Source organism: Delphinapterus leucas, chromosome 3 (genome assembly GCF_059928025.1).
Source record: "Delphinapterus leucas isolate spDelLeu-1000000601 "Yukka" chromosome 3, BTC_Dleu_Yukka2, whole genome shotgun sequence".
NCBI classification, from domain to species: Eukaryota; Metazoa; Chordata; class Mammalia; order Artiodactyla; family Monodontidae; genus Delphinapterus; species Delphinapterus leucas.
Genome location: NC_143131.1, coordinates 124,893,625 through 124,915,878, shown reverse-complemented (window position 1 = coordinate 124,915,878; position 22,254 = coordinate 124,893,625). Strand labels below are relative to the sequence as shown.

At 41.1% G+C, this 22,254-nt stretch overlaps 1 protein-coding gene across 1 annotated transcript in view; it reads right to left on the bottom strand.

Annotated features, from left to right (window-relative positions):
- STK32A (serine/threonine kinase 32A) overlaps nucleotides 1-21,389 on the bottom strand; it is a 119,686-nt gene extending 98,297 nt beyond the window's left edge. The window contains exons 1-3 of the mRNA XM_089908585.1: nucleotides 21,112-21,389; nucleotides 20,993-21,061; nucleotides 16,741-16,817 (exon numbers count right to left, since the gene is read on the bottom strand). Coding sequence (XP_089764711.1) covers nucleotides 16,741-16,817; nucleotides 20,993-21,061; nucleotides 21,112-21,389 — 424 coding nt within the window. The remainder of the gene's footprint in view (nucleotides 1-16,740; nucleotides 16,818-20,992; nucleotides 21,062-21,111) is intronic.
- Between the last annotated feature and the right edge of the window lie 865 nt (nucleotides 21,390-22,254).

The window sequence follows — 22,254 nt, the reverse complement described above, 5'->3', positions numbered from 1 at the left end:
CATTTTTATTTTTATCAAAGACATTTTTATTTTTATCATTTTTATTTTTATTTTATCTATATCTACATTAAACACTGATGTTAATCCTATGATCCACTTGTCTCACGCTTCAATCTCTTCTGGCCAAGAAGCTAACACTTTTACCTCTTTGAGTTAATAAGTTTGGTAGTTTCCACCGTATCATCTAAATAGTATCTTTTTTTTTTTCTTGTCAGTTTTAGGCATTACCTACTGAATTTTCAAGGTGGCAGGTGGGCATTTAGCTCACTTCCTTGGTCTTTTGGTCTTACCCCAACATGCTCCTATCTTTCTAATACAGTATAGCTGTATCTGATAAAATAATTTCAATTAGATCAATATTCAGTATTTCCATTATTATGAGTATGGAAATGGTACACACACCTGAGTCATGTAGTAAACCACAACTGGTTTTCCCTTCTTGCACATGTCTTTTTTGGTTTTCCCTGGAGTTAATAATGGTCTTGTTTATACTTGTTTGCTTTTCTATAGCCTTTTTCCTAATTCAATCTCAAACTCTTCTCTAGTTGTCTAAGTTCCCTTTCAACATGTTCAAGTGCATCAATCACAAGGCCATCTTCCTGAAAATGTCTCTACCAGAGCCCTCCAATCTGGACTCTTTATCCTTTTTGCTTCCCAGCTGTCATTCTTGGGCTCCCCGTCACAGTCGTCCTAGGGATTTCCTTCACTCCTCTTTCACGAAGGAGTCCCTGCTTATCGCATGCACTGTCTCCCTCTTTCTTGCTTGATTGCCCTGTTTTCATGGAGTGCATTCTACAACAGTTTTGTAGGAAGGATTGCATGGGAGGTAAATTTTTGAAGCCTTATATATATGCAAAATATATTATTCTACTCGCACTCAATTGCAAGTTTGGCTGAGTATTGAATTCTAGGTTCAATTTCCTCCCAAATTTTGAGGACTGGCTCTCCTTAATTTCTAGCTTTTTGTGTTGCTGTTATGTCTAAAGCTATTTTGATGGCAGACCCTCTGATGTAACAACAGTTTTCTTCTCTGGAACCTCGCAGGACTGTGTATTTGTGCTGAATGTTTTGAAGTTTTATGATTATATGGGCTTATTTTATTTGTCATGCTGGGCACTTCATAGGCTCATTCAATCTGGAAAAGTTCTGGGCTTTTCTTTTTCCTTTAAATTATATAGTGATGGTTTCCTCCCTTTTATTTTCTCTTGCTCTATTTTTGTACCTACTATTATTTAAAACTAGAACTCTTAGACTGGCTCTTAAGTTTTCTTGTACTTACCCTTCTGTTTTCTATCTCTGTTCATTATTCTAGGAAATTTTCTTAAATCTATCTTCTGAACCTCTGGAGTTTTTCCATTTTTGCTGTAATTTTTTTCTCCTCACACTAATTTTTGGTCTATGAATGTTGCTCTCTTGGTATCCTATTTTTTTCATCAAAATAAATTATTGGTCGCTATATCACATCTCCCTCTGATAGTTATCGTCAAGTTGCTGTTTTCTCTGTTCATGTGTTTCAGTATCTGTCAGTCCTATTAGAAGCCTTTCCCACATGTCCGAAAATCCTTGGTTATCTGTTCATCTTTAAGTGTGGAGACCTAAACCCCTGTCTGAAAGTTCTGAGCATGAGGGTGGAACTTGTTGACAGCAGGCTTCACTCCAGAAATCAATGTCTAGGATGTTGAGTTAGAAAATTCTGAAGTCGGCTAACTTTAACATTTTCCTCTTGGGTTGTCAAAAGCTCCAGGAAAGACCCTACCTGGAGTCTTGTCTGGAGAGGGAGGACCCTGGTGTCAGTGTTATCAGAGCCTAATGGGAAAGAGGGCTGAGTGCTTGCACACCCAGCATGCATTAATTTATCCAGTTCCTCCATTCTCCACGAGGCACTGGTGGCCCTCAGTGTGCCAGGTCTTTTCCGTTAAGGGACTTTCCTCTCCAGAGGATAAACCACAGTGTGGATGTGTGGAGAGCAGATGACTAGTTTCTTTCTTTTGACAAAGTGGTAGAAGGACCCAACCAGTTTTTAAACAGATATCCAAGCACCTCTACTTCGAGAGACACGTAACACTGCAGATTCCCCGGGGACTGGAAGGAGAAGAATGTGTTTCACTCACCATCTCTCCCTGGAAGTCTTGCTTCCATTTTTCCTCATCCTTAAAATAGATACCTACCTCACAGGGCTACGGTGGGAACTAAATTAGATTACGTAAAGCAGGCATATATCCAGAGTACAGTAGGTGCTCAGTAAACGAGCTATTTTTGATTACTTTTGGAAGGTGGAACTTAACAGTGGGAATCAGAGATAGCCATCAATATATCATTTATTTTCTATGTTACCTTGGCTAGTGTTTTTGTTTTTTAAATTAATTAATTAATTTTGGCTGCACCAGGTGTTGGTTGTGGCATGTGGATTCTTAGTTGCAGCATGCATGCGGGATCTATTGCCCCAACCAGGAATCGAACCTGGGCCCCCTGCATTGGGAATGTGGAGTTTTTACCCACTGGACCGCCAAGGAAGTCCCCTTGGCTAGTGTTTTTTAAAATCATCTTTAGACTTGTATTTTCATCCAAATAAGGAATAATAATCGCTTTCTTATTTATCTCAGGATTACTTTAAGAGTCAAATTAGAAGAGGATGAGCAAATACCGTGCAGCACAAAGCTGCCTCCTTGGGCTGGAGGCAGCCAGAATTGGGTGAGGGTTTTTGCTCTGCCTCTTCCTAGCACGTGAACTGGGCAGCCTTTCTAACCTTGCAGAGTCTCCACTCCTTGCTCTGGAAATCAGCGTGGCTGATATGTTCCTCATAATTTGTGATGAGGATAAAGTGAGATAACCTAAGCACAGTACCCTGTTTTGAGACGCACTCCTGGGAGCACGGGTTTCCCTTATTCCACCTGACATCCACCTGTCTCTCAGACTCAGCTCTAAGTTTTCTGTATTGAAGGTTCCCTATAACCTCACCATGAATTGCTAAATATGAGTACAAGCACAATCTTAAACTTGAGGGGGCGGCATGGACGCCTTGGGTGAATACGTGGACTCTTTTTCCAGGGAGAATAAAGAACACAAGCATACAAACTAGTCTTGGTATAAATCACAGGGTTCCTCAGAATCCTATTTATAGATCCCATGTTAACATTTAATAGATGTCTTCTAAGTGAGAGATACTACCTCTGAACCAGCATCCTAACATAAAACCCTAAGTATAAGCCCCATTCACAAATCAAATGGTAATCTGAGAGCACTTTCGAACACTTACTATATGAAGCACTGTGCTAGGCTTTTCCCTTGCATTATTTCATATAATTCCTATTAGCCCCAAAACACAAGTAAAACATTGAGAAGAGAGTAGGTAACTTGCTCAAGGTCGTAGAGCTAGTAATGGCTGGAGTTAGCAATCAAACCAAGGGTATAGGTTATGAGTTGAGTGTCCCCCCAAAAAAAGATACATAGGAGTCACAACCGCTAGTACCAAAGAATGTGATCTTATTTGGGAATGACGTTGTTGCAGATGTAATTAGTTAAGATGAGGTTGTACCAGAGTAAGGTAGGCTAGGCCCCTAAACCAATATGACTGGTACCCTTGTAAGAAGAGAGAAGCCTGCACACAGACACAGACCAGACGTGAAGATGAATGCCATTGTGAAATGAAATGACTCGGCCCTCTGAAGCAGGATGCACCGGTAGGCACATAATGAGTGTCTGATGTATTCTTATGTAAAATCAATCCCCTAGGTTTGTTTAATTTTATAAATTCATTCTGGTTGGCCATCGTGGGAGGATATCTATAACTGAAATAAATGAGATTCATTTCTATCAAGATTCAGGATGTTGCCATGTGGCTATCCGATTTCAGTGGTTTAACCTTCCTACGCCTCAGTCCTGCTGTGTTTAAGTTGTAGGCTGATCTGATGATAAAGTGCATTTTGGTAGCTGGTCTTACTGGGTGGTGAGTACAACTTTATATCACTTGATTCCAAATCGAACTCCATGACATACTCAGTATCTGGATGGGAAGGTGGTGAGTGAGATCCCAAGAGACAGTGCCCAGCTGGCCACCTACCAAACTGCCAGCCTGAGGCAATGACAGCCACCACCACGCCCCGCCTGAGTATGTCATGGGGGTGCTCACCCCCAAACATCCCCCTCATCAGCACCCAAATCCTCGTTGTAGGTGGAGGGTAGGAGGGTCTAGGTAACTGACTTAGAAGGCTTCCTAGGGAGGGGACAGACTATGAGGCAAAGCTCCAAGCCCCTGGCAGGTGATCCACTACCCCATCAGACCTCACAAACATAAATTCTAAGATAAAATTAGTAAGAATTTAGAGACAGCAGCTGGAGGCAGTGAAGCCCACGTGTGGGGCCCTTGTGAACACAAGGCAATGTGTGCCTGCACTGGTCTCATGTGGATGAAGCCAGCCCTGGTTCCTGGTCACATCATTTCACGGGAATTAACCAATATAAAGGGAAGAAACCATCAGCTAAGACTTGCTCTACTATCTCCTGTTTATAAAAAAAAAAAAAAAAAATCCTCCCTTAACATCATACTCAGCTTCGGCTCTTGGCTCATTTCTCTGCTTCCCTTTAGAGTAAACTTCTGGAAAGGGTTTATTTACTGTACGGGCCGTGTCCACGTCCTCCCCTCCCAAACACTCCTAATCCCCCAGACTCTGGCTCTTGCCCCCATATCCCCACTTGAACTGCTTTTGTCAGGATCACCTATATCCTGCTGATTGCCTGATCCCACAGATACTTCTCACTTTACTCAACCACCCAGGAACATTCAGCACAAGAGACTACTTCCTCCTTCTTCAAGAAGTCTTCTGTCTTACATTTCACGACAAATGTTTTTCATGTCTCACAGGCTGTTCCTTCTCAATTTCCTTACCTAATTGTTTTCCTCTGCCTGACTTCTAAATACGGGGGTTCTTCTCCTCTGTTTCTCCTTACCACAACATAATAAAGGCCATATATGACAAACTCACAGCCAACATTGTTCTCAGTGGTGAAAAACTGAAACCATTTCCACTAAGATCAGGAACAAGACAAGGTTGCCCACTCTCAGCACTCTTATTCAACATAGTTTTGGAAGTTTTAGCCACAGCAATCAGAGAAGAAAAAGAAAGAAAAGGGATCCAAATCAGAAAAGAAGAAGTAAGGCTGTCACTGTTTGCAGATGACATGATATACTATACATAGAGAATCCTAAAGATGCTACCAGAAAACTACTAGAGCTAATCATTGAATTTGTTAAAGTAGCAGGATACAAAATTAATGCACAGAAATCTCTTGCACTCCTATACACTAATGATGAAAAATCTGAAAGAGAAATTAGGGAAACAGTCCCATTTACCATTGCAACAAAAAGAATAAAATACCTAAGAATAAACCTACCTAAGGAGACAAAAGACCTGTATGCAGAAAATTATAAGACACTGATGAAAGAAATTAAAGATGGAAACAGATGGAGAGGTATACCATATTCTTGGATTGGAAGAGTCAACGTTGTGAAAATGACTATACCACACAAAGCAATCTACAGATTCAATGCAACCCCTATCAGACTACCAATGGCAATTTTCACAGAACTAGAGCAAAAAATTTCACAATTTGTACGGAAACACAAAAGACCCTGAATAGCCAATGCAATCTTGAGAAAGAAAAACAGAACTGGAAGAATCAGGCCCACTGACTTCAGATTATACTACAAAGCTACAGTAATTAAGACAGTATGGTACTGGCACAAAAACAGAAATATAGCTCAATGGAACAGGATAGAGAGCCCAGAGATGAACCCACACACATATGGTCACCTTATCTTTGATAAAGGAGGCAAGAATATACAATGGAGAAAAGACAGCCTCTTCAATAAGTGGTGTTGGGAAAACTGGACAGCTACATGTAAAAGAATGAAATTAGAACACTCCCTAACACCATACACAAAAATAAACTCAAAATGGATTAAAGACTTAAATGTAAGGCCAGACACTATAAAACTCTTAGAGGAAAACATAGGCAGAACAGTCTGACATAAATCACAGCAAGATCATTTTAGACCCACCTCTTAGAGAAATGGAAATAAAAACAAAAATAAACAAATGGCACCTAATGAAACTTAAAAGCTTTTGCACAGCAAAGGAAACTATAAACAAGATGAAAAGATAACCTCAGAATGGGAGAAAATATTTGCAAATGAAGCAACTGACAAAGGATTAACCTCCAAAATTTACAAGCAGCTCATGCAGCTCAATATCAAACAAACAAACAACCCCATCTAAAAATGGGCAGAAGGCCTAAATAGACATTTCTCCAAAGAAGATACACAGATTGCCAACAAACGCATGAAAGAATGCTCAACATCACTAATCATTAGAGAAATGCAAATCAAAACTACAATGAGGTATCACCTCACACCAGTCAGAATGGCCAACATCAAAAAATCTACAAACAATAAATGCTGGAGAGCGTGTGGAGAAAAGGGAACTCTCTTGCAATGTTGGTGAGAATGTAAATCGATACAGCCACTATGGAGAACAGTATGGAGGTTCCTTAAAAAACTACAAATAGAACTACCATATGACCCAGCAATCCCACTACTGGGCATATACCCTGAAAAAAACATAATTCAAAAAGAGTCACGTACCACAGTGTTCATTGCAGCTCTATTTACAATAGCCAGGACATGGAAGCAACCTAAGTGTCCATCGACAGATGAATGTATAAAGAAGATGTGGCACATATATACAATGGAATATTACTCAGCCATAAAAAGAAATGAAATTGAGTTATTTGCAGTGAGGTGGATGGACCTAGAGTCTGTCATACAGAGTGAAGTAAGTCAGAGAAAAGAGAAAAATACCGTGTGCTAACACATATATATGGAATGTAAAAAGAAAAAAAAAAAGGTTATGAAGAACCTAGGGGCAGGACAGGAATAAAGATGCAGACATAGAGAATGGACTTGAGGACATGGGGAGGGGGAAGGGTAAGCTGGGATGAAGTGAGAGAGTGGTATGGACATATATACACTACCAAATGTAAAATAGATAGCTGGTGGGAAGCAGCTGCATAGCACAGGGAGATCAGCTTGGTGCTTTGTGACCACCTAGTGGGGTGGGATAGGGAGGGTGGGAGGGAGATGCAAGAGGGAGGAGATATGGGGACATATGTATACGTATAGCTGATTCACTTTGTTATACCGTAGAAACTAACACACCATTGTAAAGCAATTATACTCCAATAAAGATGTTAAAAAAAATTAAAATTTTTAATAGTGTTAGCTTTATGAGAAACTACATTGCCCTTTTTTTTCACCTTTCTCAACAAACTAAGAAAAATGTTACATTTGTCCACAGAGGGTGTCTGGAAGCTACTGATTTAACCTGTAACTCTGACACCATGATGCTAGTTAAGGTTGAAGGTCCACTCTAGAACATTTCACTGGTGATTCACTAATTAAAACTACTTAGCTGGTTCACTAGCCCTTTATCAAACCAAATGGTTGGCAGCTAATGGTTGCCACTAATACATGTGGTGCTTGGCAGGTAGTTTCAGGATATATTTGAAACGTCTCCACGGAAGGAGCTTCCAAGGCCAGTTGAGGCATCTGCTTGCGCAGTCACCACTTCCCTTTTAGGAAATGTGGTGCCCCAGGGAGTCTGGGCTTTACCGACATCCATTACTGGTGCCAAGACCAAGCAGTGGGCACCAACAGCTTCTTTTTCTGCTGCCTGAACCCCAGTTCATGAATTTGCTCAGAAGTCAGAATTACACTGGCTATTTCTTTAGAACAAATCAGGAAGTAGAACAGTGGGGCAGGATGGGGGATCAATACCCCCAACTGTTGGATGCTTCTCAGTTGACTAAATAAATGCCCCAGTAGGAAATAAACTCTATCTAATGATATTTCAAATGAATTCTAGGTTGTACCCATTTAACTGAATCCAGTCTATGTGGTTACCAAATAATATATATCACAAAAATGATATATTTTATTCTCTAAAACAGTAGATTTCTCGGTTCAAGTACTTCCACTGACTCAGACTAATGAACCAAAAGAGAGTTGGTGAAGACTGCCTTTGTTAAGCATCTATAGAGAACAGATGTCAGTCTCCTTGCCCAGTCCCTCAGTTACAGCTAGAGGGTTATGAATGGATATCAGATGAGCCCCTGGCACATGTAAAGAAATGTCTGCAGGATGCTTTAGAGCAAAGGTCAGTACAGTATGGCGCGTGGGCCAGATCCAACCCACCATCTATTTTTATATGGCTCATAAGCTAGGAATGGCTTTCACATTTCTAAATGCTTGGAAAATAAAAATATTTTGTGACAAGTGAAAATGATGTGAAATTCAAATTTCAGTGTCCACAAATAAAGTGTTAGTGGAACAGAGCCATGTTCGTTAGTTTCCACATTATCTCTGGCTGCCTTCATGCCGCAACAGCAGAGTTGAGTCGTTGTGACACAGACTGAACAGCAGAACATAAAACATTTACTATCTGGCCCATCACAGAAAAAGCATGCCAATCCCTACATTCAGCTGTCCTCAGAAATAACAAAAAACATAGGTTACTCAAGTGTAAAACAAGGTTAATATTACTTATGGTACTGTAAATATGCCTTCAGGAAGGAAAGAAGAAATAGTTCAGGAGAAAAAAAAATAAAGCCTCTGCCAGTCTTTTGAATTCAAAATCTATACCCATAGGTTTCTCAGTCTTTTCAACCATATAAATTGTGCTCAGCGTCCTATTTGAACAGGAATATAATTCCATCATTGGCATTGTGTATGTGTGTTTCCAAATAAAATTTCCACAAATGGTCCCATAGCAATGCATAGTTGAAATCCCCATATAATTCATAGGACCTAAATTGGTAAAGTGATGGGTAACGCTGGTCACTGTAATTAAGTTTACACTGGCAAGGCCATATAGCAGAAGTCAGATTCTCTGAAGGCCTTCAGTCCGTTCTCATTGAAGTAGCTGCTGAATACTGAAGCCAGCTTACAGATTTCGGTTTTCAACCTAGGTTAGTTTCAAGATGAAAAATTTTTAAATGTCTCTAGCTTTGGATAGGATAAAAAGTTAGTATAGCATGAGTGTTTAATAATCGGCAAATACATCACCATAATTTGTTCCTAAGACACTCTTTGAACTAAAATGTTCTTTATTTAAAGAACAGTAAAGAAGTGAATTATCTCCCAATCTAATTCCCACTTGGACTAGAAGCAGCCCACCATTAAACAGAGCTACCTTGTGTTTTACTCATTAACCTGAGTAAACATGAATTGTGTTGCCTGAAAAAGTTGTAGTGAGGAGACCTTAGAGAACATAATCGCTCTTCAGCTGTCGAGATTCTGCAAATCAGAAGCTGTAGCTGTTAAACCAGGGAGGGGAGGAAGGGGAGGATAAATGGGAAGAAATGACGGTTCCAATAGAAAAAGAGTGTTCCTGATCATGACCTTTTGTTTCCCAAATTGAGGTCCACAGAGAATTATTTGCCACAAGGTATTAAAAGGTTTTCCACAAAACTGATTTAATTTTGAAATAAGTTTGAAAAATGTCAGAGTAAGGGAGATTTCAATATTGTTGCACATTTCACAGCCTTTATTATGCTAATAAGCATCGTGAAACTCCAAGGGCAGGATGTAAGTTTCCTAAATTTGTTTGAGTAGATTCTCCTAAACATGTATCAGGAAGCATGCCAATCAGAAGCACTAGCTCCGTCTTTGATGTCTGTTTTCTTGGCTGTCTAGTCTGTTTCTCCCAGATTCCTCCAATCTCTTGGGATAGGGGAAATTAAAACCCTCCCAAATTAAAAGTGTTTGTTGCTATAAACTAGTGGATCTGAGATTATTTATGACAAACACCTTAACTAAATATTAGACCGTCCAAGATAACATAATGATTTTAGGAAGCTGATTCTCGGGCTTCCCCGGTGGGACAGTGGTTAAGAATCTGCCTGCCAGTGCAGGGGACACGGGTTCAAGCCCTGGTCCAAGCAGATCCCACATGCTGCAGAGCAACTAAGCCCGTGCGCCACAACTGCTGAACCTGTGCTGTAGAGCCTGCGAGCCACAACTACTGAAGCCTGCACGCCTAGAGCCCATGCTCTGCAACAAGAGAAGCCACCACAATGAGAAGCCCGTGCACCGCAATGAAGACTAGCCCCTCTCTGCAACTAGAGAAAGCCCGCGTGCAGCAACGGAGACCCAACGCAGCCAAAAATAAATAAATAAAACAAATAAATTTAAAAAAAAAAAAGCCAATTCTTACTAGGGAAATTTTCATTTTACTTTCCCAATCATTTTAACACAAAATAGTAAGTAATATCAGACAACATAACTCAAGTTTGAGAGAGGAAAGTCTGAAATTCATTTGCCTACGCCACTGGGTACAAATATGCAATGCATGGACATTAAAGTAACAAAGAAGAGTCTCAGAGTCCTTCCGTGGCTGGAATCAATTCAGTAACCTCCCATTTCTTTTGGATTGCAAATCTGTGACCAATTTTTTGGCCCAACTTTTTTGAAGGACCCAGTGCCTCCCTCACCAAAGAAGATGTAGGAAAACTGGAAGCGATCACATATCCTAGGAGACAAGTGTTGCCAAATGAAAGTGGAACATTGGGTTTTCAGCAAGTCTGAAGAACAATGCAATAATTGAGCTCTCTTTGCAAACTCAGGGCATTGATGTACTCTTTGTAGAGACATTTTAACCTAAGGCCAACTGTTCTTAGCTACAGCACTCCAGAAGAAAGTTGTCTCTTGGTTTAACTAAACCAACTCTATCTCCTCTACATTCTTTGTATATGCTTGGAAACACATACTACTTATAATGATTGCAAGATCTTCTTCTGTTGCCCAGACTGTGAATTATAACCAAGTCCACTTTTTCCCGTACTAAAGAATTTCTTTCTCTAAATCAGCCTGAAAACCTCAATGACTGGACTTTAAAAATGTTAATTTTTTAATCAAACAAGCAAAAGAAAAAAAAAAACCCAAACAAAACAAAAAGCACTGCATTCAGAGAGAGGAAATAAAGCAGATATAATGAACAAGCTATAAACAGTAAAACAAGTATTACCTGTACTTCTTTTCTTTCAGAAAACTTAGGATGCTTTTCTGTATCATTATTTCTCATAGTATCCACATGATAGTTGGGTCTGGGGGACAACTGTCACTGTGTCTGTTGATCGAATGGGATTACTTAAATAATCTGCTTTGGGCTTAAATCAGAAAAAGTAAGTTTATCAATTTTTCAGCCCAGTGAGTTCTTGATTTTGCCTTAAATGAAAATACAATCACCCCGGGGGGAATCACAGAAAAAACAGATGGGATTATGTTTTTGTGAAGTTAATAATTTGGCTTCTTTTCAGAGGACTTATATAGGTTTTCACAGAATGCATGCAATCTGCCATCTGGCAGTTCAGCTCTGTTGATAGAAGTGTGAATAGGTCATATTAACTATGGCATCTACACAGTTGCATGTAATCGATTTCGTTCCTTTTAGAAGTTGAAATACTTCAAAGAGTTCATGCTCAGAGACTCTGACACTGGTAAATAATATTATAACTAGCATTAATTGGGTGGTTACTTTATATGAGACACCTTGCTAAGTGTTTTATCTGCGCTATTTTATTCTCTCCTCACAATGACCCAGTGAAGTATGCCCAATTAACTCGTATTTTATATATGAAGAAACTGAGCTTACAGAGGTTTGATAACTTGTACAATAGAAGGGTTTGTTTGGGTTTTTTTCAAATTAATTCACTAGTAATTATTCAGATTTGGGGACATTTTTCTATTGTATTTCAAATCCCTTTAGAACACTTTATAGTTAGTTAAGTTGACTCTAGTGTTTGATGGTTGATCAGGCTATATCCCCTTTGCTTTTTCTCATAGAAATACACAGATTGCTAGGCTGTGGCACAGCTGAGATTTGAAACTGTGTATGTGTTTCCACTACCAGAGTCCTGGCCTGTTATGTCAGGTGGTCTCCCACTACTAAAACACAAAACATAATTAGGTGGAAGACATTGTGCTGGGTGGTTCCTTAAAAAATTGAAGAATTGTCATATGATCCTGCAATTCTGCTTCTAAGGATGTACCAGGTGAAAACAGGGACTTGAACAGATACTTGTACACCCGCGTTCACAGCAGCATTCTTTATGGTAGTCAAAAGGTAGAAACAACCTAATGTTCACTGATGAATGAAAGAATAAACAAAATGTGGTATCTGCATACAGTAGAGTATTATTCAGCCTTAAAAAGGAATGAAATTCTGATACATGCTACAGTATGGACGAACCTTGATAACTGAAATAAACCAGACACAAAAGGACAGATATTACATGATTCCACTTATATAAGGTACCTAGAATAGTTAAAATCATAGAGACAGTGTAGAATGGTGGTTGTCAGGGGCTGCGGGGAAGAGGGAATGGGGAGTTACTGTTTAATGGGCACAAAATTTCAGTTTGGGAAGATTAAAAAGTTCTATGGTGGTGGTGATTGTTGTCCCCAAATGTGAATATACTCAATGCCACTGAACTGTACACTTAAAAATCGTTAAAATGGTACACTTTATTATGTATTATACCACAATAAAAAACGTAACTAGGACTTGGGTTTGCCCTAGGCCACAAAAGAAAACAATAATATCATGTGAGGCCTACTTTGTAAAAACTCACTTAACAGTAATTAAATAAGCAAGCCTTCTGCTCTTCCACAGCAGCTGTAAAGCTTATACTTTGTTTTCACTAAATAAAGATCAACGTAAGTAACTAACAGAATGATCTCAAGATCAGTATCAGATGGAACAGCATGAAACACAAAGTGTCAGGATGAATTCCAGCAAGAACAGCTTATCTCAAGGGACATCCACTAACATCTTATTCCTTAATTACCTTCAAAGTGAACCTTTTTTCCATGAGAAAGAAATCTTGAAATATTACTTGGGAAAATGAGTACACATTTTCTCCTCAAATCTATATATTGGGAATAGTAAACACTTTGAAGGAAATATTAGATACTTTTCCATCACATTTTGGGATTCTTTTCAGCAATATATTAAAAAGAATTAAATTGGTTCATTTAAGTGCCCTAGATTCTGGCCCCATTTGATTATTTATATAAAAATAGATCAAAATGATATAGGCATTTATGTTCTTGGATTAGTCAGTGCTTTTTGTTGTTGTTTCTTGGTCAGAAGCCTCACAGCAATCAAATAAAGTTTCACCTTGTGCTCAATCCAGACCTATGAAAGGAGCCAAATCACCTTTATAGGATTTACTGATTAAAAAAAAGTAAATAACTGGAATTTCATACTTTTCCTCCCCAAAACTCAATGATCTTGTAAACAAGTTAATACGGCAATTAAATGCGATTCCTTTCAGGACTTCCCTGGTGGCGCAGTGGTTGGGAGTCCACCTGCCATTGCAGGGGACTGGGGTATGACCCCTGGTCCGGGAAGATCCCACATGCCTCAGAACAACTAAGCCCGTGCGCCACAACTACTGAGTCTGCGCTCTAGAGCCCGTGAGCCACAACTACTGAGCCCGTGTGCCGCAACTACTGAGCCTGCGAGCCAAAACTACTGAAGCCCATGTGCCTGGAGCCCGTGCTCCACAACGGGAGAGGCCACCGCAATGAGAAGCCAGCGCACCGCAACGAAGAGTAGCACCTGCTCGCCACAACTAGAGAAAGCCCGCGCGCAGCAAAGAAGACCCAATGCAGCCATAAATAAATAAATAGATGAATAAATTTATTTAAAAATCCCTTTCATAATATACAAACTCATCCTCATCGGAATGTGAAGACATAGGCAACTGGTCATTTCCGATTTTGTCATTATTTGGACTTTTTCCTGTGCCTGAACTGTTCTTCTGTTATTACATGACTGGCTTCCTCACCTTTTTCAGCCTTTACCTCAGATGTCACCTCGTCAGAAAGGCCAACCCCGGCCACACCCTATCTGAAGTGGTCTCCTTACCGTCACCTGTCCCTCTCCATAAGATCACTCACAGTCATTTCCTTGGTGGCACTTTAACACTATCTGAAGTTATCTGGTTTATGTATTTGTGAACTAGTTTATTGTTTGCCTCCCACGATTAGAATACGAGCTCCACAAGGGCAGGGGAAGGGCCATCTTCTCTCCTACTCTGTTCCTCACATCTAGCAGAGGGACATCTAGCGGAGTGATGGGCTCGTAGTAGGCGGGGTTGCCTTTCTACTTCTGCCTTGCAACTGTGTGTGTGAACGGACTCAGAGCTTCGCCCCTGGCAAGTGCAGACATACTGTTAAGGCTCAGCTCTTCTCTCTAAGGGTGCTGCTGTAGGCTCATCTCATTGGCCTGGGGGACAGCACCACAAAAAGTGGTGACCTAGAGGGTGTTAACAAAGATCTGCTTGCTCATTAAGCCTAACTCCACTCCAACCTAGTTTTCCCAGAGCCCCTTGAAGGTACTTATAAAGTGCTACCTGATTTCCCATTTGCCATAATCCCTTGGGGCAGTTGCTTTCTTGGGCACTCCATGAGACCAAGGGCTGGCTGGATTAAAGAATTAGACATCTCTGTATTTTCTCATTATCATGTTATCCTAATACCTTAAAACAATACATACCCCTAGCAAGTAACAAGCATGAAGCTGACCTCTCTTACCTCCTCTGTTCTCTGAGGACCAGCCTCATGCACATTAGTTTTGAATCTGTAGGGAGCACAGGGAACCAAACAAATGAAATCTAAGCCTTCTTGCCTTCCCATTTTAGAGATGGAAAAATCAAGGAACATCCCTGGCCTCTAGATCCTTGACTTTACAACTTGATAAAGCAAAGCAAGGCAACAGATATGAGTGGGAAAAAGTTTTCTTAAGACCATTTTCAAGCTATGTAATTTCAGGGCTCCTATGAGAATATTTTGTATAGGTAGTCATGATGCACCTTTAAACTGATAGTGAACAGCTGGCAACAAGGAATGTTCATTGGTTAGACATGTTTTTTAAAGGGTCCAATCAAAGATTCAAAAATTAAGATTGCAGCAGACTTCTGTTTGTCTCCCAGCCATGGCAAATAGCTAATTGTCCCCTTCTTTTGTAACAAAACACAACTCCTTGTATTTAGAAGATTCATGGCCACGCAAGATAATTAACTAAATTTCCCAGTCTCCTTTGTAATGAAGCATGTGAGTGAAAGTGACAAGCAAGAGGCAGATCATATCCTTAAAAGAAGTGGGCTCGGTCTCCCCACTCTTCCCCTTCCCACTGGCTGGAATGTCGATGTGGTGGTGAGCCATCCTGAGGCATGAGGGTGACAGTAACACTCTAGGGCAGGGAAGGGAAGGAAAGAAGCCAGCTTGTCAGAGCCAGAGTCCCTAACCCTTCGCAGCCACATCTCACCTGAATTACTTATGCCTAGATTGTTACGTGAGAAAGAAAAACGCTACCATCTTCTTTATGCCACTGTTATTTGTAGTTTCTGTTTGAGCAAGCTTTCCTTGATGATTCAGATGCTGCTTCATAATTTTGGCAGTATGGATCTCAAAATGATAAACTTTTGGAGTTGAAAAAGACCTTCAAGGTTACTACCCTCTCCTCTCACTTGATCGATGAGGAAACTGAAGGTAAATAAACTTCTTGAGCACACAGGTAGCTGGTAATAGGACGAGTGTTCAGATCTCCTGGATTTCAGTTCATTGTTCTTTTTCTCTGTGGTCCATTTAGCAGAACTCCCTGGAAATGACTCTGAGGGCTGCCTCTGGGGGGCCTGGATAACTTACGAGCTAGGACCCAGGGCCACCTTTTTCCCAGGCGACCTATAAACAGTATATGCCTACAAGGATGCTGTAAAGTTTCCCTTTTCTCCAATAAAACTGATCCTTTTTCCTGTGACCCAGCATTGTGGAATTTGGCTAGGAGGCACCAACTTGCTTGCCTGACTCCACTGTATAACATTATGAGTATCAATTATCATTCACATGCAACTTGATAATATAAGAATTTTTCTATAACAACTAGCAATAGGGGTAGCTTCAACTGTCAAGGGAGCAGCACAGAGAACAAATAAATCATTTTGTTTCAAGGTCTTCTATCCACCAGATGACAACCCATAGCTCCCTTTGGACAAAGGGCATTGGTAGAGTTGTGATTAAGAAAGCTGTATGATATCACTTATATGCGGAATGTAAAAAGAAATTATACAAATGAACTTATTTACAAAACAGAAACAGACTCATAGATGTAGAGAAAGAACTTATGGTTTTCCGGGGGAAAGGGATAGTTAGGGAGTGTAGGATTGACATGGACACACTGCTATATTTAAAATGGATAACCAACAAGGATCTACTGTATAGCACAGGGAACCCTGCTCAATATTATGTAACAACCTAAATGGGAAAAGAGTTTGCAAAAGAATAGCTACATGTATATGTGTAACTGAATCACTTTGCTGTACACCCACAACTAACACAACACTGTTAATCAACTATACTCCAATATAAAATAAAAAGTTAAAAAAAATTTAAAAAATCTAATATATCACTTTTCTAATTAAAAAAAAAGTTGTCCAAGGTCCCATGGAAAGTGGAAGGTAAAAATCCAGCTCTTAGCATACCAGGTCCTCAGGCTTACCCTTGCGGTTCTTTTTTTTTTTTTTTTTTTTAAGGTCTTAACATGACAGTTTACTTATGAAACAAGGAGCTTATATTTGAATTTTGCAAACTATATTTATATACAATTATCGCACGTTTCTCACCATCGTCATTTTCATCAAACACCGGTGGTTTGCTTGAAGTGTTGGCTCCCATGGTCAAGTCTGCCCAGACCCGGATCCTCCAGTTACATTATCCCAGCAGAAACATTCAGCTTCACTCAAAAGAGAACCGGAAACCTTAGCTAGATATCTAGGAGAGAAAAAGAAACAGTATCCTTATGATATGGTGTACTCTAGGTACCCTGATTATAGATGATGGCCGAAAATTAACCTCATCTATGCCCCTGCAGTGGAATTTTTTTGTTCTTGAAAATAATAATTTCAGAGAAAACAGAGAAAATCAAGCATCTGGGAGTACCCACTACATGGCCTCGTCAGAAGTGGACCTGGACTTACAAGAAAGGAGGAAAGCAAAATATTTTTCTGAGTGTGAAGGCAAGTTTAAAATGAGGTCAGCAATACTTTATTTAACCACTATAAACTAAAATATATTTTGTGACTCTCCATGTCTTTGAGAAAATATGTTAATTTTAAACATTTTTTTGATGTGTGATCAACAACTTATTTTTTTAGTCATGAAAAGACATACGCCTCTTTCCTCCTACCCTGGAAGTTACTACAACGTCAAAGGAACAAGTTCTGAGTTTGGGCTTGATCATACCAGCAAGTCGCTGAGCTTCATGGAACACATTACTTTTTTTTTCTTTTTTTAATATATTTATTTATTTTTGGCTGTGTTGCGTCTTCGGGCTTTCTTCATTGTGGTGCACAGGCTCCTTGTTGTGGTGGCTTCTCTTGTTGCAGAGCACGGGCTCTAGGCACACGGGCTTCAGTAGTTGTGGCACGTGGGCTCAATATTTGTGGCTCGCAGGCTCTGGAGTGCAGGCTCAGTAGTCGTGGCGCACGGGCTTAGTTGCTCCACGGCAAGTGGGATCTTCCCGGACCAGGGCTCGAACCCGTGTCCCCTACACTGGCAGGCGGATTCTTAACCACTGCACCACCGGGGAAGTCTGGAACACATTACTTTTTTTCCTTTCCCTGAACTTGAAGATCATAACGGTCCTTACCTCAAAGACAAATTAAATGTGATTTCATGAGATAAGTAAAGTCTTTTCACAGCACAAGTGCTTGATAATTGCAGGCCACTAGAGAGCCCAAATTGAATGACATAGGTGAGAGCTAAAAAGCCCTTAAAGTTGTGTATTTATGGCTTTGTTCATTTTTAAACATAAATAACTTTACTTTCTTGGAAACTGGTAAGGAGAGGCAGCATCCAGAGTTCTGGTTCTAAAACTGACACTGATAACGGCTTTGGCTCAATGACCTAATCTCTCATCTCTTAAATGGGAGAAACAGCAATGCCTTCTGTAGGAATAACAAGCTCAGATGCCCACAAGAGCCAGAGGGAAATGCAAGTAATCGAGCTGGACCAGGTGGAAGACATTACTGCCTGCTGGCGACACTGGTGACCTAGTGAATCCAGGCTCCATCTAAAAGATGCCACTGCTCTTGGATCTAAAAGATTGTTGCTAAGTGGAAACATGGGCCCAGGGGCCAGATCTTCAGATTTACCCAAAAAAGGGTCAAGATCCAGATGTTATATAAAATTATATTTAAAAGTTCATTTTATGTAAAGCAACTATACTCCAATAAAAATTAATTTTAAAAAAAGTTTGTTTTAGCTATATGGCTTGAGCAAATCTCATGTATAGGACAAATACAGCTCATGGCATATAGTTAATGAGAGTCTGTATGAGGCAGCTAGCACCACGCCTGGCACATAATTTGCAAAGAATTAATATTAGCTATTGCTATTTTATTAGTAGTGGGTATTTCCTTATCACGTATTATTTTAAATTTGACACCTGTTGATTTCCTCTTGGAGTTTTTGCATGTGAAGGAAATACAGATCGGAGTCAGAATTGAAAAAAGTATCCCACGTGAACCTGGGCTAAGGATGAGTTATTGAAAAGGAACTAGAGGAGCCCCGGAGCAAATTGAGAAGAAAAGCTCCTTTTCCTATTAGGGGAAATGTAAGTAAAGCCTTCGTTTGGAAGGCAGACTCATTAAGGAAATGCGGCTTGTCATACTGAAAGCCAACTGCTGGCAAAGTGCCTTCTGGACTTTAAAAAGAATCATTAAATGGAGAGCAAAGACAGAGTCAGCAATTAGGAAGCAAGTGATTAAATGGTATGGGGGAGGGGAGGGAGGGGCAGGAGGTAACAGGTGTCTGGAGGAAGCTCAGAGGGGATGATGGAGATCAGGAAGATAGAAAGAACTCAACTATATCTCTGGGCTAAAAACAAAGGGCTTTTAATGCCAGTGGAAAAGAGGATGAGGAAGAAGCAGGTGGGATGCCCTTAGTGTTTCCTTGTGGGCTAGGGAGAAGCATATGGGGTGCCCTGTGTGTTGCATTACTGCATTTAGAGTCCTCAATAAGTGGGAAATAGTGTCAGGGCTGAGCCACAGATGACATTAGAGAGGCTCAGTCCTAAAGAGAATATCAATTTGAAGGAGCTGCAGTTGTTAATACTACCGACTGGGGCTATGTTCTCTTTAATTTTGTGCGTAAAACCTCGGTACATGTAGTTTTCACACCACACCCCAATCCTGTCTTTCTTAGATTTTTCTTCACACCTCAGGCTTTTCTCAAGTAGCCCATCTTCCTGCAACACAAGATGTACCGAGCACTGACCTTGCAAGTTGTCAAGTCAGAAAGAGAAAGAGGAAAATTATCACAATTTGCCATATTTCTGAGTTGCCTTCTGATGTGCAGACAATTTTGTTTACCAAATATACGGTGATTTTTTTTTTTTAGCGGGAAGAAAATATGTAAACAGGGAACAAATTTTGTATATGTATGGGGGATGAGCAGGCTCGGACTATTGGGTGGTGGTTTCTCCACTGCACTTAATACTCTCAATCCAGTCTAGAATGGTCTTTATCTTTTTCTCCCTTCATGGATAACCAAATTTGTAACTTTCCTTCACATCCAGAAAGAAGTCAACGTTTTTCTGGCAGGCAAGTGGAGACACATCTTTTCTGTCCCACTGAATAGGGCCCAGCAGAGCTATAGGCCTCTTTCCTGACCTGATATTAACTCTGCAGTGTTACATAACCACTTTTTGAGATGTCAAGCAGACAGTCACCACCCATGGAAATGAACATCCTAAACAGAACATATAAGAGAAACAGCAATGTGTCTTATAGGAACACAAAGAGTTTCCAGATTCTACCTTGACCTGGCCGCTTATCAGATTATTAACTGCAGATGACATTTGACCTTTGGCCTACACTTTTGGGGGATGTCAACAGGTGAGCTGCTCCAAGCAGCTAAGGCTCCCTAGGTAAAGAGGTGTCTTCTTCAGGAAGAACCTATGTTGTGATGCAAGAAAGTTGTAACTTCTGACAGAACTGTCTAGTTTTATTGTCACAGCATATGCATAGACATAATTTATTTTGTTTGCATTTGAAAAACAGAACTACTTAAGCTGAGACAAATTTAGAAATGTGAGAAAGAAAGAAAATATCCTGAAAAAGACCCAAGTTACAACCACTTGCAGTTAAGTATTGTTTATATTTCATCAACTTTTGCTTCATCATTTTTATATATTAAAACCGTAGGTAAATAGTTTTTCCACCTCAATCCTCATGCCAAATTAATTCCCCTTTCATACTTCCCCAAAACAGCCACAATTGTGAATCTGGTATACATTTTACAGTCCACTTTCTACGATTTTACACACACGACATGTCTTTTAAAGTAAGTCACCTAAATGACATCATATAGTAGGTATATTTTGCATCTGAATGTAATCATTACCATTATACTTGTGCGATCTAGCCATGCTGATCTCTACAGCTCTGATTTCTGCTTTTTAAGCGCTGCATAGCAGTCCATTGTGTGAATCCTCGGCACTTTGTGTAAAAACGTTCAAATCCTTCAGCTTAGGGGGGGGAAATCCTGGTGGAGATGAAGCCAACCATCAAAGGCAGTGTTGGCTTGTTTTGAGACCGGCTAAGAGAAACAAGCAGAAATACCTCCCGTACTTATCTCCACCCAGCAAATATTTATTGAAGTCTGTCCGCATCTGGACCCGAGTCAGAGGCTGGGGGACAAAGTAGGGTACAAAATAGCTAAGAAGCTAGGAATGGTCCCAGCCCTGTCAGATTGTAGTGGGTCATCCTGACGGCCTGCCTTTATATTTCTCTTCCGTTTTAACTTCCTAGGTTCCCAACAGTGCCCTTAGTATGCAGGTTTACTTAAAAGGAAAAAATCTAGACCATCACTCACCTAGATCTCGGCTGTCGCTTCACGCCTTCCGAGAAGCTCAGACTGGTGCTTCCACCCGGGGAGCAGAAGCTAAAAGATCAACTCCGAGAAACGAGGAGCAAGCAGGGGAAGGCACCTACCTGCCTGGGCGTTCCAGCGGCCGCCAGCGCGGGGCGTGGCGTGGCGGGCTGGCACCTGCAGCTGCTGAGGGGTCCGAGCGTAGGCAGAGGTCGCAGCTCCTCCGGGAGGGGTGGTTCCGGGGTCGGGGCAGGGGTGGGGAGCAGCCGGCCGGCGGGCGGTCCCGGGCGCAGTGCTCTGCGGGATTGGCCTGGGCAGTCTCCAGGGCTCCGAGTTCCGCCAGGGCGAGGGCGAGGCGGGAGGGCGGCGCTGCGAGCTGGCGGCGGGTCCCGCGGCGCATTGGCAGGATCCGGAGCCGCAGAGACGCAGAGCGCGACCCAACTTCCCCGACAGAGACCCGGTTCCCCTGAAGTGACCCCTTCCCCCACCCCCTACCATCTCCCACTCAAGATACCCGGGCAGCGCCGCCGAGGATGGTGGATATGGAGGTGGCGGATAGGAGCCTGCAGATCTCAGATGGGGAGAGGCACCATTTCCTTTAAGACTTCCTAAGGGTGTTAGGAAGACCCAAGAGAGGGTTGAGAATTTTATAGATCCCGACATGAAGGATCATGTAACGATTACGGTTTTGCAGATTTCCTCGTTTTACGGCTGGGGAAATTGAGACACAGAGAAGAAAAATACTTGTCCAGTGTAACATAATTAATGGAGAGAACCTTTTCTAGACCCGGGTCTCCTGGCTCCCAGCCCCCGTTTTTAACATCAATCCCACTGGAAGTTTCTTTGTTCTCTCCCGTGGCAGCTCCCTGTACTTCCCTTTTGTGATAATCAACACGATTGAAATAACTTCCTACTGTTTTCTCTCTAACTCTAGAGTCACACACACTTAAGCCATCAGAGAATTGGCATATAGGTTTCTTACTGAAATTGCCAGGGTGTGAGATGGTGGGCAGTGGTGAGGCGAGGGTGAGGGGGGAGGCACCGGAGGGTGTAAGTCTAGTCTGGGAGTGATGTGGGAACAGCTTCTATCCAAGTCCAGCGTTTCGCTGCAATGTGGAAATACCAGCTCTGCGTTGCCAAATATTCAGATTTTAAAAGGGAAGCGAGACACGAGAACTTCTGTGAAATCTCGCATCATTTATAAACATTGGCAAGTTTTAAAAGTGTTAAAAACTGTGTTGGTCCAACAAAATGTGTCTGTGGCT